A 17,629-nucleotide genomic window follows, 5' to 3' on the forward strand; every position below is an offset into this window, starting at 1 on the left:
GTGTGTGTGTGTGTGTGTGTGTGTGTGTGAGAGAGAGAGAGAGAGAGAGAGAGAGAGAGAGTTTGTGCATTGCTGATAAAGTGCAGCTGCAGGCAGGGGGTCCCTCACAAACCCTGCTGATCTCCGGAGTTCTCGCAGAACCCCTGCTGCTCCCCTCCACTCTCTGCTTTTATGTCTTCAACAAACTTCGTGCCAACTTAGTGAGACGTGATGATAAAATTAGGACTGAGTCTTTTTGCACAGCGAACAGAGTCTACAGAGACAGCAATAAAAATGGTTCTTCAAGGGGTTCTTTATATAGATATAAACCCTTTCTGACAAAGAAAACATTGCGTTCCAGATTTGACCTAATTTTACTGACGTTGATTTTGCTGAGAAATATCATCCTTTGTAAAATAACACTGCATCCAACTATTGGTTCGAGCTTAACTCATCATTCATGATCTGTGACCTGGAAAATGCTTCTATTCCAACTTTCTATCCAGGAACTCAAATGTGTTGCAAAATCAACACTCACTGGTAAAATCTGTAATACTGAGTGATTTTTTGAGGGGGAAATATACGTCACCTATCACAGCTAACTGGCTTGTTGTTAGCAAAAGATCAACACGGGGATGGACAGGAGCGTTTGATTAAAATGTATAGAGTGTGAGCAATTCTATGATGCTTGTCTAGGAGAATTTTGTTGATCATGGTGAAGCTTCAAATACAATAAAGGCAAAAGCTAAATGTCACCAAAACATGCTGATGGAAAAATAAGACACATCCTTAATGCCTCAAGCTTTCTTTAAAAACAGGTTTGTTTTTAGGGACATGGAGCTCAAGGACAGGGTGCCAATTCATTGCAGGGCGCACACATACACACCATACACTCATTCACACTAAGGGCAGTTTTTGGAAAACCAATTAGCCTAATCTGCAGGGAGGAAACCAGATGGACCTGGTGGAAACCCATCAAGCACGGTGAGAACATGCAAACTTCATGCACACAGATCTGAATTGGAGGACCTGGACAGAACCCGGACCGTGGAGGTGCAAGGCGACAGTGCTAACCACTAAGCCACTGTGCTATGCCAGGATTGTCTCATATAATAGTAAAAAGTTATAATCTTAAAATATCTCATGCTTGAAGCATAACTTGCCTGCAGATCTCTATTTTTTTTATCAATGAAACATTTGGTTGTGTAGAAAGCCAGTGAAACTTCAAGACAAAAAGGTCATCGTTGAAATCAACATCTTCCCTAAAAAAAACTCATCTACTCCGACATATGCTCGATAGGATGCCGTTGCTAGGCAACCGCGACGCTGACATCAGTCCTCGCACGGGCGCGCGCGCGCACGCACGCACGCACGCACCCACCACCGCCCTCCCCCCCTTTTCCTGCCTGCTTGCACCGGTGCACGCGCGCGTCCAGTCCAGCTCCGGGCCGCTCGCGCTCGCAGGCAGCCGTCTGTCGGTGTGTGTGTGTGTGCTCGCGCGCGCTCCTCTTTTTCTCCGTATGAGCCGCGGACTGCAGGGACTTCTCCTCATCTCCGTTAACGGAACGCGGGTGAGATGCGCTTATCATCCCGTCTTTACGCTGTGTGGAGAGGTGCCGTTAGCTCTGTTAAACCAGGGAAGTGTTTCCACACCGGACACGCGCGCGCAGGCGGGTTACTCCGCGTACCTGCACGCTCCGGTGTCCTTTTGTCTGCTAGCAGTGTGTCAGGATGAGTGGCAAAAGTTTTTTGACTTGATGCCTCGCAAAATGTCCGTCTTTCCGTTAATTTACTGTACAGAAGTTCAGATTTAAAACTTAACTGTATATTTATTTATTTATTTATTATTTTTATTTAATTATGCTAATTAAAATACAGCAGTAGTTAGTGATCTATCTACACATGTATCCATTTTTGTTTATTTGTCGATCGATCTATCTTTTTTTTATTTATCTCTTTATTTGTTTCTCATCTGTCTATTAAATATATTTTAATATATAATTAGTTATCTGTATAAATTATTTAAATTAATATTTGTCTATTTATCTGTCAGTTTTTGTCCATCTGTCTGTCCCTAATTTTTATTATAATTTTTATTTTATTTTTATTAATGTTATCTATCTATCTATCTATCTATCTATCTATTAGTCTATTTGTTTATTTATTTGTCTGCCTCTGTTTGTCTATTTATTTATTAATTCATTCATTTATTCATCTATCTTTGTCCATTTGTTTATTCATTTGTCTGTCTACTTGCTTGTTTATTTGTTTGTCCATCTGTCTCTCTCTATTTAATTATTTTTTGTGTCCTCTATCTATCCATCTATTTTTGTCTGTACATTTGTTTATTTGCCAGCTACCTGTTTTAATCTATTTATTTATTTTTTATTACTATCTATCTATCTATCTATCTATCTATCTTTGTTTCTCCATTTGTTTTTGTTTATTTATTCATACATTTATTAATTTGTTTGTTTGTTTGTTTGTTTGTTGCCTGATTTAAGTTTTTTTTTGCATTTTTCATAAACTAGACTGATATTCTGAAAGCTGCTACTCTTTTTGAGCATAATTTACTAACTAAAAAATAATCTGAAAACCTTTAAAAATGTAAAGATTCAGATTGTTATTTGTCACATGCATGGTTGTGAAAAGTACATCAGTAGTGAAATGCAATTTGCACTTTAGTAGTAATAATAATAATAATAATAACAACATAAATGTACTTTAAATTGAAGGTTGAAATTGAAATTCAGATTTAATTTTATTCATCTGTCTCTGTCATTGTAATATTTAACACAAACAGATGAAATCCCTCGAGACTCGTGTGCTCATGTCTCAGCAAAGCTGAAGAGCCCACATTCACATCATCCACATTATCATCTAGGTGGCATTTCAATTTGTATAGCGATTCACAAAGTATCACAATTTTATAAGTATCCCGATTTGATGTAATTCATTTTATTCTTAGATTGTTACAATTCTATACAAACTGCAAATAATTTGTTCTACCACACAAGATGCTTCACTGCCTGCCAATGCAAATATTTTACACCCTGTAGGATTATAAAAGAACTATACTATTTAAACACCTCAAATCGAAACATATTTAAATAAAAAAATGATTTAAGAAAGGAATTACCACATACTGTACAAAAATTGCTATACGTAACTGAATTGTATTTTCCCGCATCTATCAGGTTACGTATATAGTATATAGTACATAGTAAAGCATGTTTTAGTGTATAACATCTATAATTTGAAACAGTTGACAGTTTTGGTGTTCCAATCTCACATTTCTAGAGAAATAAGTAAAAATTGTAAATGTTTTTGTTAGTCTTTCAGCCTCTCCTGTTGAGGGGTCGCTATAGCGGACCAACTGATCCACACAACAACTTGGCACAGGTTTTATGGCGGATGCCTTTCCTAATTCAACCTTCCCATTTTATCTGGGCTTGGGACGGGTACATCCAGTAGCTTGGGTTTAGGCATTGGCTGGGAATCGATCCCGGGCCTTTATATAATTTTAGTATTTAAAATTAAATATTATTGTTTGCTGTCGTACTTTAACTATTTGATTGGACTAATATGATTTCCTAGACAATATGGTGTGGTTTGCAAATTAAGCAATTATGGTATGTCCCCTGTATGTCTGCACAATTTGATGCTTCCAGTATAAAGAGTGTCGCTGCTGAAGCTCTCTGTCACTTTGTTTATTGCCCTCCCCAACATCCAAGTTGGAACTTGGAAACATGGGCATTTTTTATCATATCCACAAATCCTTAGGCTCTCTTCAGAGCCCACATTCTTATTGTCCATTTCTAATAAAAGTGGAAAAGAGAGTTACTCCAGCTGAGAAATGTTGGGAAAAGAAACACACGACAATATGGCAGAGCTGAGAACCTATGCTAAAAACTATGGCTTTGCCAAAATCTTGACTAAGACAAATGGTGGGACAACAAGGGGGTTCCATGCGGTATCCGTGTTCATCCTTCATCTTGTCTGTAGTGCCAGTGTTTTCTCCAAGCCTCCCTACATGGCAGCTTTGTTTGGCTAATGAAGCAACAAAATTACCCTGCTTGTATTTCTCAAAGAGTAACATCATGACTTCTTTTTTGGGTCAGTCAGGAAGGTCAAAATGATATAATGTCAAAAAAAGTCATCTTTCTTTTATATTGATCATTCAACATACAGTAGATTAGTATTTTCCTGGTGGACTAGCAGCTAGCATGTGTTGTTACCATTTTACCAGCACAGCTCAGGGGTTTGCATGAGTCAGTGCCCTCCAAATGCCAGATTCAGATTAGCGCGGGTTGTCTTAGAAAGGCATGTGGTGTAAAATCAGTGCCACATCAAATATAACCTTCTGTAACCTCCTGTGTTTACCTGGAGAAAGAAAAATCAGCATTCGTTTATTCGTCTACAGTAAGCACAATATCCTGGGGGGGTTCCCACATACACTGGCCATGAAACAGCAACGCAATGCACTAATGCGTTGGATAATGGAAATTTAGCACCTCAGGTCCACCTACCAACATTGTTTTTTGGGAGATTAGAAGAAACTCGAGAAAACTTCGGAAAATTCACAGACACTAGAAGAAATGTGTGGAAATCAACACCCAAGCTTAAGATCGACCTTTTTGGACACTGGAGCTGCGAAGTGCCAATTTTATCATTCAGTTTGTGTATTGAAAAACAAAATCCACCGGCAGTTTTACAAAGCTAATTGCTGACCTGACCTGACCCTGGCTTGACGTCTCGTTTGTCTGTGAGAAACGATATCTCCCTCGTGGCATGTCTTTCATCTGTGGTCATTGACATGTTATTCAAATTTTACTTGTCTCGTACACAACCATACACAGGATGATAAAATTCTATTCTATCGTTCCTAAAATGGAAAGGTAGTATTGAATAGAAAGATTTCACCACAATAAATGGAAAATTACCCTAGAAAACACAATTAAACTAAAGGTAAAAAATTTCAATAAATTTTTAAAATGTAGGTTGGAATATACAAATTTATAAGAGTTATAAATAATATGGAATTATCATAGAAATATATAAAAATATCGAGGACCTCTGACCTTGTGGTTCATAAAAAGCTGTTTCGATTCAAAATGAGAAGTTGTGTATGAAATTGTACATGGCATCAGAAATCATACGACCCATAGTTCTGTTCTGATGGGGGAACAGAGATGCTTTATGTTGTTAGTTGTCTTGGGTTCAGTGGTTCAGTATGCATCAAGGAAGGGTTAATGATTTAAATGCGGCAATGTTGGCACAGAAACATCATTAGTCAACGGAGGCAGCAATGTGGCGCAGGAGGGAGCGTTTAATAAAGCTGGATGATTCGATGTCACACGCGATCAATTAAGGTGTTTTTTTTTTTTTTTTTTTCAAACGTGTCATTTTTGCTGTTTTTAAAACTACATGGTTCTATGGTTCTGTCCTGAGCTTGGGTGAGTGTCTATATAGAGTTTCTGTGAATTTTTCCCTAGGTTTCCTCAGGGCTCTCCTGTTTTCTCCTTCTCTGTAAAATGCTTGTCCCTGGCTGTAAATGAATGTGCGTTATGTGAATTCTAATCAGGAAGCATGACCGGATTATACCGAGAATTCCCAGAATAGGCTACATTTCCACCTTCACGATAAAGGGTGAATAAGCAATGCATGGTTTAGAACATTAACACTGGCTTCTTTCCAGTTAAACTATATTTTGTATGTGTGTGTGTGTGTGTGTGTGTTTGTATAAAATCTCCTGCTGTTAGTGTACCCCGCACTCCTCTGGTGCTCCGTCTGATAGTGAAATCCCACCAGGCGGCTCTGACACGGTGTCGTTTGATCTCGCTTTACATCTGTTGTAACAAATATCCCGCCTCTTTCTTTCTGTCTCTGTCTGGGTTTTTTTTTTTTTTCTTTTCTCGCTCCTCGTCGTATCTCTCTTCATGATCGTCTTGGCAGCAGATGGGCTCCTTATGGCAGTTTTGACACCTAAACTGTTCCCCGTGGGCTTCGAGTCTTTCAACACATTCAGAGCTGGCAAAAGTTGAAGCAAGTGGTGTGAAATTCCCGATTATAGTCCATGGAGATGCGACAGCTCTATTTTCTCATGAGTCTAATAACCTTCCTGAATGATTTCATCTAAGCGTTCATATAACATGATTTTAATACATCCAGAAAAATTGGCAAAATCTTTGTCATGTCTTAATTCTTAGAACGGAAAGAGCTGTTATGTAAAACTCCAAGTGACTGCATTAGGTTTGGTTTTATGTAGCTTTAAAGCATTTATACCTATAGGACTTGCTCATATGATGAATGACCTCATTTTTGAGCTGAAGTTTACCACGCATGCACACATTTAAGGCTCTATGTGAGAGTCCTTACAGGCTTTATAGGTTTTGCTATTTAGAGTGCGTAGAAGCGCTTTATAAAGTTTTCCAAAGAACTGCTAAAGTTTTTTTGGATGGTAAAGGGGTACTAGGTTTGCATTTTTGTACAAAAAGTCGTTTTGCCCCCATGAAGAATACTTTGACGTGTTCCCCTAAATGATTCCTTAATGAATCCCAAATAAAACTTCACAAGTATTTCTTTTGAGCGCTTCAAATACCTTAAATATTCGAACTTTTACTTATAGCCCCTGTATAATATTTGACTATTAGAAAGGACTCTAGAACACTTTAGAAAGCTAAGTACCTTTTAATAGAAAATACACATTATGTATTACTTAAAACTACATCCAAGTCACTTTTACAAAGGGTCCTTGGATGGCAAATGCTTTCTAAAGTGGTTCTAGTTTGAGTATTTCTACCTTACATAGATTGACAAACCAAAATAAAACCTAGGTTAGTTATTATTATTATTATTAATAATAATTATTTTTATTATAGTTTTTTTCCGGGTTTCATCCGCGAACCTCACATGGTGTGTTCAAAAAGAAGAACCTTAGAAAAACTGTATGTAAACCCGTACAACCAATTTTTGCTTGTCCCACTGGGGGGAAACCTTAAATGTGCCAAGAGGAACCATAGTGCCAGACTGGAGCACTTTTACTAAACTAAAACCTTTTTACTTAGTACTAATCTGTGTATTTGGAACATTTTCTTGAAAAACATAATTCAAGGCATTTAATATTATTACTATTATTATATTACTCCAAAAACAATTGTGTGTTTTTGTTTGTCATTTTAAGAAGCTGTGATTGATCTGTGGTCATGTACAGTATGTAATTATTAATATTTTTTAAATCACTTTGGGAATGTGTTAAAATATACACTGTCATTTTAATGATGATGATGATTATTATTATTATTATTATTATTATTATTATTATTAATTGCAGCGATAATTTACTTATAATGTTTGTTCTGTGTCCTAAACAAACAAAACAAAAACATTCAGTCAAACCCCTGTAAAGGTTCCACTGACAAACCTGATACAAATCGTATCTTTCCTAACTCTATCACTTTTTTTTTTTCTTCTTCTTCTTTTTGGTCTCAGCTTTGTGTGTTCAGCCTTTGTGCTGGTCCCTCCGTGCATTTGTCACGCTTGTCCACTCGGTGTAGCCGATCTGTTGACTGTGAAATTGGCTCTCTGCCGATGCATGTTGCCTCTTTATCTCTCCGAGGAGGAGACTCTCTACTGAGTGCTTTCGAAAATGTAAAGGGGAGGACGGTGGGGTCGAGTACCATCATGCTAGAAAAAAGAAACGGGCACTGGCCAAGGATCTAAGCTGTGAAAAAGTTACACAAGAGAGTATCTTATAAATGACAAAAAACTGTATATGCGTCTTAATATTCTTTAGTAATTCTTAGTTTTTATGTTCTAGGGTGCAAATCCAAGATATATTTCTTCCATGATGGTAAACAGTAATATAATCTCTACTGTACTATTACTAATTGCTACACATTAAGTTCCTTCTACATATATTCTACATAGAATACCATTTAAGAAAAAGTTCAGAAAAATTTGTATATATATATATATATATATATATATATATATATATTCGTATATATATATATATATATATATATATATTCGTATATATACTATATATATTCTTATAAAGGTATAATCCTTTCGGCAAACTTCCTTCTGTTTTGTCTGAAAACAACGAATATTTTTATAGTTATGAGGATCTAATAAACAGACACAGTAATGAAAAATTGTAATGTATGCAACAGGAGAGACCAGAAGGTTAAAAGTCAAATCTAAAACATTTATTGATCATCCCTTCAGGAAAACCCTTTTTTTTATTTAATTTGTGTAAAATCCTACAACAAAGTGTTTTCCAAAACAAAAAAATATATTCAATTCAATTCAATTCAATTTTATTTGTATAGCGCTTTTAGCAATTTTCATTGCCGCAAAGCAGCTTTACACAGTCAAAAGAATTATTTAAGTTTGTATGAAATGTGAATTTGTATAAATAAAAATTGTCAGATCGTCCCTGGTGAGCAAGCCGAGGGCGACAGTGGCAAGGAAAAACTCCCTGAGATGGTAATAGGAAGAAACCTTGAGAGGAACCTGACTCAACAGGGAACCCATCCTCATTTGGGTGAAACAGAAAGCAGTAAATGATCTGCATTTATACAGTGTGTAGGGTGGGAGGCAGTTCAGCTATAATAGCTGATGTTAATTGATGTTAATATGGAGTCCAGGTAGTTATTGAAGACCCAGGTAGACTTGTAAGAAGTTCCAGTCATGAACTATCGAGCTGTCAAGTCCCCAGAGAAACAGTTGCCAACACCAGTCAAGGCCAGAACCATTTTCTAGGTAGAGAGAATCATTCCCAGACACCAGACGCATCCCAGAGAGACACACGGGGCATCCATGTGACGAGATCTTCAGCCAGAAGCGGGGCACCAGGATGGGTCAGACAGGTCCGGAGGGCAGAGGGAGTCTGGATCACTGGCAGCTCAGGAACGACATGTGTAGCTCGACAGAGAGAGAGAGAGAAAGAGTGAAAGGGGGGGACAGGAGGAGAGAGGAAAAAGAAAGAGGGGGGGAGAAGAAGAGGAGAGATGGCAGTTAGGTATGGTCACAGTCACACAATGTATAATGTGAATGTATATTAACTGTAGAGTGCAAGCAGAGACTCCGGCAGGACTAACTATGACAGCATAACTAAAAGGGAGAGCCAGAAGGAAACACAAACATGAGGGCTTCCTGACATGTAAAGCAAACAATCACCTCACCGTCAGCAAACCTGAGTGATCAATGAGAGTGAGGAAGACAGCATCCAAACATACCAGTTCACCATATATAAAGTGTGTTCTAAATTTAACCGTGACGTGATGACATTTCTTGTGAATGAAGGCGTAAATTTGAATGACATTTAAATAATTCTTCAAGCACAACACAGTGATGCAATTTGTTTTTTTAAAGAAGTGCACATCCATGAATGATGATCCCGGCTGAGGTGGCCAGGAGCCCACTGCAGTCGTTCTCGTGAGCATGTAGCAAGTGAAACGCTTCATTTTTGAAAATCGATGGATAACTTGCAGAAGAGATGCATCTGTCTGTGGGAACTGTAAAAACTATTATTCACCAACACCACTTGCACATTACAGGAACTCAGCTGGGAGTTATTACCACATCCTCCAAACAGTCTGACCTCGGTTTCAGTTTCAGACATGATGCAGACAGTCTGATCATGGCTCTGGTGTACTGAGTAACTTTCTACTTTGATGTTTTCCAAGCACTAGTGAAACACTGGGATAAGTGCTTTAGTGTAGCAGGGGATTATATAGAGAAATAAAGAGAGATTTTACTCCCATAACTGTGTACTGTAATTCTGCAAAATCAAAAATCCCTGTTTGCCTTGAACGCCTCTCATAAAGAACTCTTTAAGGATCTTTGGCATCTGTAGTCATTAAATATCCAAAGAACCAGTGAGAAACCTGTCTTTTGTTGGGAAGATCACTACAAAAATGGATTCTACATATAGAACTATACTGTATTAACTTGTGAGATTGAATGTAAAACCTTCTCTTTTGAAGGTTCTCTGTTGAATTGTAGTGTTTTGAAGATTGCTGGTTGCTGGTTAGTGATGAACGTTTGTGACAGTTCTGAAAATGTCACATTTTTGTTTTTATTTAAAAAACTCATTTTTTTTTCTTTTGCCAGGTTCTAGCTGTTTTTTTTTTTTTCTTTTTTTGGTGAAAGAATTTCACAGTTTTCAATCAGAATCATCTTCCCTTGTTACGTGTCTTGGTACTTTCCGTCCTGACGACTCAACAGAGTGCAGCAGATGCCGAGCCACCATGCTGTGACGCTCTCAGTGAGTGTCAAACCTCCTCAGCTCACTGTTTGATCCTCATGCACCAGGAATATTGTTGAGTTCATCCACCTCAAGTCTCTCCTGTGCACGGTTGTCATAATTCGTCCCCCTGAGCTGAAGCAATACAGTGTTGTACCTCATCACACCCCGTCTACACTGTATTTCATTATCTATTTATTTAACAGAACAGATTCACTTTAAGAGTCTATGTTTTTGTTTTGCTTTGCTGAATTTCCATCGTACCTCCCGACCGCAAGCCGTGCTTTGTTGAATAACGCATGAAATCCACTGCTGCCTGCTGAGCTTTACAATCTGGTCGAAGTGTGTCAGCGAAGAAGAGATGGGATTTTTTGTTCCTTATATGCCGCAATCCAAAATAAGATGCACACAATCGCACCTAGGGAGTTTTTCTCATCGAAAGACGTGACTAATAAAAGTGTACTCGCCCGCAAGATCCTTTTTGTTTTCTCGTAAAACTGCAGCATGTGTAGGGACACGGCATATCATAGCTGCCTGGTTCATTTTTCATCACTCGACGTACAGCTAGCGGTCGCTAAATTATGAATGAAACCTCATACAGTCAGGTCTCAAAAGCACTCTAGAAGCAACAGTCTAGAAGCAAGTAATGGTTACGGATAAAAAAATGACACAATTCCTTATAAGTATTAGGACAAAGAGCTGTCCTGATTCCCTTATTTAAGTAAGAACTTAATCGAGTAGCAATAATGAACACCATTCTGATAAAGCAGGGTAAACCGGTAAATTATTGGCACCCTTTCGGAGAGTTATTGCCTTTTTTAGTGCCTTATCATTGTCATGGTCACAGGGGCCTTTGATCCCGGGGATACTGCAAACAAGATACAAGATCCATAGCGGAGCCAAAGTGACCTTTGAAATCTCCTTCAGGTTCCTTTTCAGTTTACTCTAACCGCCCAAAAAGAGACTCCATAAAGTGGAGACATTGTATCTGGTTCTCTATCAAGTGTTATGGTATATAGTGTTATAGTATGTGAACGTAGTGTCCTGTGAAGGATTGACATTCCATCCTGGCCTCACTGGATCTACTCTGACTATGGATCAGCCAAAATCTTGATGAGGAAAACATGCTTAGTGAAAATGAAGGAATGTCAAACCGGGTAAAAAGTGTACAGTAAAAAGTCATAACTCTCTTAGTATTTGCATTTTTTTCTTAAACTGTGCAGTTTTTTGGGAATATCAGGAATAATGCAAAAATAAGTGGAAAAGAACTTCCGCTGTTGGTTATACAGTAGGTCTTGGACCTGCTAATGATTTTACAGTTTAAGCTAAAAATTGTTGTATCTTTACGCTCTGTCATTCTGAAAAAAAAGCTGGTAGAAGGCCAACACGGACACTTTTTATTCCCAAAAGAAACTTCGGCAACCGCACGGCAAGAATTTTCCCTTGGCGCCATTCATATTCACTATTTCATTTGCAGTTTTCTGCTCTTTCCTGAGTATGACGAGTTCTTAAATAGCCCTCGGATGACACCCCTGGGTACCTGTCCTCTATACACATCCCTCCATTCAGAGTAGATGAATGTGTTTGTGTGTGTGTGTTTGTGTGTGTGCACCAGTGAAGAAAAATCTGGTCCGTCTATCGACCCGCAGCCCAGCAGCAACTCAATACACCAGCGCTATTGATTTCCTGCACGTGGCCCGGCTGCCTTCCTACAACAGAGCGGCCGAGCCAGCAAGCTGTTAAAATGATGGATCTTTTTTGCCCCTGTTGGAGAAGGAATTTATAGGAAAATACGAGGTACCTGGGCTGAATTTAGCATTTCTAAGCCAGGATATGTTTTTATTCATGCCTACACTGCTGTGTAGCAATTTCACACCTCACATTTCCCCTCAATAACATCGCTTTTACATCGTCTTCAGAGGCGAAGCTGAACCACAGCATTGCAATACCAATTAAAAGCCAATAATGGTGTGAGAGTTGCATCGCTTGGTGAATAGTACCCATCTCTATTTATTTATTTTTTTTCAAAAAAAATTCTCCACTGCTGCTCGTAACAAGTCATTATAGCCAACAAAACCAGACTAGAAGGTGTTTTTGGACATCTGGATAACAGTAGGAACAAAAGGCAGGAGCTGGGGGGATTTATGGGGAACCTTCTGAAGGATGAGTGAGAGAGGGTGTATAAAGATATGTATGTATATACAATCGTTGCTTTGGATTTATATCTTTAAAAATAGCTAAGCAAGTCCTCCAATATTGGATTATCCATAAACACGAAATCCCGACCAATAAACGAGCTAATCAGTGAAAAAACGAGAATTGCCCCATCAGTTATCTGCTAGATGTTGTTTGCTGTAGTCCATTTTAATGACTGTTAAGCTACCCCTAAAATCCTTTATTTATTTTTACATTTATAAAATTTTCAGCTCTCACTGTAACTGTTTACTTCATTATTAACATCTCTTGTGTATCCCTGACCAGCAGGAGGTGCTGTGAGTGAAAATGAAATCCTTCAGCTGGCGCATACAGTTCACCCTTCTCCTCGCAGGCCTTACGCTTCCCTCACAAAGCACAGAGAACCCTGGCAGCAAAAATGTACGTGACCACGAGGCAGCAGCGGCCTTTCACGGAAGCAGTTGGAGGAGGCAGGGTTCACGAGACCCGTTTTCCCGCAAATCTATGCAGCAAGAAGATGACGGAGTCGGTCTCGATAGTCTAAGTCCAGTCCGGGTGGAAATGGGACCAGGAGATTGGGGTAGGGAAAGAGACATAAAACACACCAGAGGGCACAAGCAGCATCAAGCAGGGGAATTGCAGCGCAAAGGCAGAAAGAATGGGCAGGTGGAAGGCAAGCGGCATGGACGCAAGGACAAAGCACATGGCCAAGGTGTCCACAGATTTGTCTTGTGTACTTTTTGCAATGCATTTTAATGAAATGCAGCTGTGCATTGATAATACTGTATGTCTTTCAGGGTTTTCCCTTGACTCCAGCACAGGATTTGGCTCGCCGATAAGAGACGTAGATGAAGTCTATGCCCGCTCGTCCAATCGCGAAGCTGCTGCACTAGCAGAAAGCCCTGCCTCTCGCAAACCCGTGGACACAGCGATGCCTGAGCATCCACCAACCCGATCACCCACCTCCACCAAATCACAGGTGACAATTAAGCCAAACTGTTCTTATTCTGCACAATCAAAAGTCCCAGTTTGACTTGAACGCCTCTTGTCCAAGCTAGTACATTTGCACAAGATGAACATTTCTTGTGCACTTTGTCAAATGCCAAATAAAAAAAAAATTAATTAATTTTACCAAAAAAAGTTCCCCTTTTTTAAAACTTCGTGGAGAACACATTCAAGTACCTGAAAAATGAACAGCACAGTAGTTTCTGAGTGTACTGTAAATATGTTTGGGTCGTTTCATCACCGCAGGTGCACCGCATGTGAGGGACCTGATTGTGTTGATTTATTTGGTGGTGGTGCAGCACCTCAGCTTTTTTTATTACTGCACGTGCTGGGATGGAGGCAGGGGGAAGGGGAGTGTGAAACAACACCCGTGCTGGGGAGAGAGGTGTTGCTCGTTCGCTTGCTCATCCGTCCATCCTCCTCCTCCTCCTCCTCCTCCTCCTCCTCCTCATAACCATCTGTTCTCTTTTCTCCTCCACTGGCTTTTTGTCAAGCGTGTGCTTCCTGTCGCTTTCCCCAATTAAGCTTGTTGCCATTCGTGTATCCAAAATTAAGCTCATGTTTGGTTACCATGGCACATTTAGCTTCTTTTCTTTATGCAACATCAGAATGAAAATGACAAACACACAAATGCCACATTAGAAAGAATACATTATTGCCTTAATATCCTTACATTTTCGTTCCCATATCAGATGGATATATTTTTTTTTGTATACTCTCCTAGGGTATTTATATAAGCTCCACTAAACCGGGCCAATGTGATCTTAAGATATTGAGGGTGCAAAATTGCAAAGAGGTTTCAGCGATAACGATGCCTAAACTATGCCGAAAAGTGGCATCACGTGTGAATGACACCACCCAGTGTTTCCAGGATCCAAAGCTTTTTGGAGGGCTTAAAATGATTTCATAATAGTATTGGTATCTCCGCTGTAAATGCATGAGCCCTCTGTGGCTACTGTTTTTCTGGTGCACCCAGGCAGTGATGGCACAGGTGCTTGGGCCCGATCATCATTTCTTGCCACTATTTTCATAAATTAGTTCTTTCCCCTGATGTTGAGTATGAACTTTAGACTAAATTTTGTAATTATGATATTCATCTACCCATCTAGGAAGCTCTGTAGTGCAACTAGGGACCGTGGAGACCAATTCTTAATTGTATGACGTGGCATAATCTTCAGTCAACATTCACATTCACACACTATGGGCAATTTGGATATACCAATCTAATCTGCCTGTCTTAAGACTGTGGGAGGAAATCGGAGAACCCCACCAAGCTGCATGCACATAGACCCGACACAGGAATCAAACCCAGGACCTGGAGGCGCAAGGCAACAGTGCTAACCACTTAACCACCATGCCGTTTTTGTTTTATCCGTAATAGTGTTTTTATCACTTATTGCTTTGGAATACACTGGAAAAAAGAGTCCTGTACACAACCCAGTTCCCCAACATAGAAGATATTTTTTAAAATATGAAGACTGTACTAAAGGCCTATTAAGCCCTGCTGGTTTCTTTTTAACATGCTGTGTTGAGCAGGGAGGAGCTCTTAAAGAGTTACGAAAGAAAACTATCCGCTGGGACAGGAGGCTGGGGTGGGATTGGAGTTGGTGGGGGACTGATCTGTTCGCATAGATATGAGTTCAGTGCCTCGAATTTGCAGTCTTAATTTAGCTTTGATCGGTGCTGCTACACAGATAGAAAGCCCAGAGCAACACAGCTCGATGTAATTAATTAAACTTGTCTTGCATGCTAGTGGTTTAAAAGTTTCCCTGAATATGTAGTTGTACAATACGAAATGCAATCTATTTACAATAATTAATTATCTCTATCATAAGAGTTCATAAAGCACTACAGGAGGTTAGTTTTTGAAAAATGTAACCTTTTTTTTTTTTTTAGCTCTGCCCCAATCAGTTTTATACAAACCCGAACCCCTAGCCACCAAGAGGCAGCAATTATTTAAATGTCCTATTTGTTATTTTAAGCCAATAGCACCTGGAAATTGGAAACTTAACTGTCTATCTGCCTGTTTGTCTGTCTATTTGGTTGCCTCTATCTATTTGCATGTCTGTCATATGCAAGAGATATACGGGCTCCGTAGTAGAAAGCATATGTTATAAAGCAGGAAGCCATTAAAACCACTCAAGCAGGGACTCACAAAGTGCTTTCAGATTTTAAAACAATTTCATATTTTAATTTTGTGCTTTTAAGCAACAGTCTTTTGTGGTGCATGCACGTGTTTTTAAAGAGATAGAGAGCGAGAGCTATAAATGCCTGTGGCAGCTTTGAGACTTAAAAAGAAGCCGGATTTTCACATCTCAACAAATCGAGTTTTTCCTGTCAGGAAACTGAACATACTTATTTAGCACTTCATTATACTGTAGGAAGAGGCAGCGTGATACCAACTGCATCTTAGTAATGAAATGGAAAGATATGACTCTTGCTTTTTAGGATACCATTCTGTAAGGAATAAAACACTACCAGTGAGGATTGTTAACAAGTTGGAATGTTAAATAAAAATCCTGAATCCGTAAAAAAAAAAAATATATATATAATATATATATATATATATATATATATATATATATATATATATATATATATATATTGTCTCATAGTATCATATTGCAACATGATACTCGGGACCTCACAAACCAAGACTTGTTCGTGTTTTTAAGTAAAATTTTAATTTTTTATATATATATATATATATATATAAAATATAAAAAAAAATATATATATAAATATATATATTTAAAAATTTATATATATATTTTAAAAAAAAAATATATATATATATATATATTAAAAAAATAATAAAATTTTACTTAAAAACACGAACAAGTCTTGGTTTATGAGTACCCGAGTATCATGTTGCGCTGCGGAATTGTAGGTAATCGTCTCCCTGCTGGGCCTTAGTGTGCACCTCATACTGGTATAATCAACATCCGTGCACACGTGTACTGTTTACTATTACACTGTGACCACATGTGTGTGCATAAAACATTATTTATTTTTATGTCTGTATGTGTGTGTGTAAAGTGTGTGTGTGAAGCAAAAGCAAGTCTCATTAGAGAGTTTAAAGATCCATTTTCTCCCTCTGTATCAGCCTGCTCTTACAGACACATACACACACACACAGACTTTTTTTTTCTCTTCTCTACACAAATACACTGCTTTGTCTTGATTCTGTGGTAAAGTGCAGGTTAATTTGTTTTATTTTTACTCTACCGCAGTGATTCCGTTATTGTGTTGCTCACAAATAATTTAAGTTTCCATTGTTTCTTATGGGGGAAAAGAATTCGATTTGGTTTACGAGTGTTTTGAAATACAAGCCCGCTTCTGGAACGAATTATGTTCGTAATCCAAGGTTCTACTGTGTATGCGTGTATATTGTTGTGTGTGTATATATATATAGAGTAAAATCCTTACAGAATTCTGTCAGATTAGCTCATTTAAGTTTACTAGCGAACAGAGGTGTCAAGTACTTACCTTACTTAAGTAGAAATTTTGGGTATCTATACTTTACTGGAGTAATTATTTTTCAGCCGACTTTTTACTTCTACTCCTTACATCTTCACGCAATTATCTGTACTTTCTACTCCTTACATTTTAGAAATAGCCTTGTTACTCCTATTTTATTTAAGCTTGTCATTCAAAAAACAAACAAAAAAGAACATCCGGATAAATCGCGCCATCCGGATGGAGTGAATTTGATTGTGGTTGGATGAGTGGTAAAAACATACCATTCCGACACCCTATTGGTTGGTACGTGACCCATCGCACCTGCACATGACGTCACGTCACACACTCCAGCAAGGACCTTTGAATAAAATAGCATTTTCGGTTGATAACATTGTGATAAGTAAACGAAGATGTCCGTTATAGAGAGTCAAGGTTCGAGCGAAATGTCACAACCAAGCACCAGCGCGGAGGGTAACAGCACCAGGAAGGTAACAGGAATGATTGATATATATATATATATATATAAATATATATATATAGATATTTTTTTTTTTTTTTTATAGGATTTTTTGATTAATCACTTGGACTAATCATCCATTCTGACAGCACTAATGTTTATTCTAGACAACCATACAAGGGTAATTGTTACTAAGCCTGCCCTGGGTACACTAATTTTCTTGTATGTTTCCCTCACAGATTTCTGCAGCTAAGCTTGGATGTACATTTACATTCCAATAAAGGTTACCGATGACA

At 38.4% G+C, this 17,629-nt stretch overlaps 1 protein-coding gene across 2 annotated transcripts in view; it reads left to right on the forward strand.

Moving 5' to 3' along the window:
- Positions 1-1,426: 1,426 nt before the first annotated feature.
- The window catches only part of draxina (dorsal inhibitory axon guidance protein a), a 20,861-nt gene continuing 4,658 nt past the window's right edge, over positions 1,427-17,629 (forward strand). The window contains exons 1-3 of one of the 2 annotated variants that reach the window (XM_053484293.1): positions 1,427-1,550; positions 12,716-13,121; positions 13,207-13,388. In XM_053484293.1, coding sequence (XP_053340268.1) covers positions 12,737-13,121; positions 13,207-13,388 — 567 coding nt within the window. In that variant the 5' untranslated portion in view covers positions 1,427-1,550; positions 12,716-12,736. The remainder of the gene's footprint in view (positions 1,551-12,715; positions 13,122-13,206; positions 13,389-17,629) is intronic. The other variant, XM_053484292.1, reaches the window with a different exon arrangement.

This window comes from Clarias gariepinus, chromosome 23 (genome assembly GCF_024256425.1).
Source record: "Clarias gariepinus isolate MV-2021 ecotype Netherlands chromosome 23, CGAR_prim_01v2, whole genome shotgun sequence".
Taxonomy (NCBI): Eukaryota; Metazoa; Chordata; class Actinopteri; order Siluriformes; family Clariidae; genus Clarias; species Clarias gariepinus.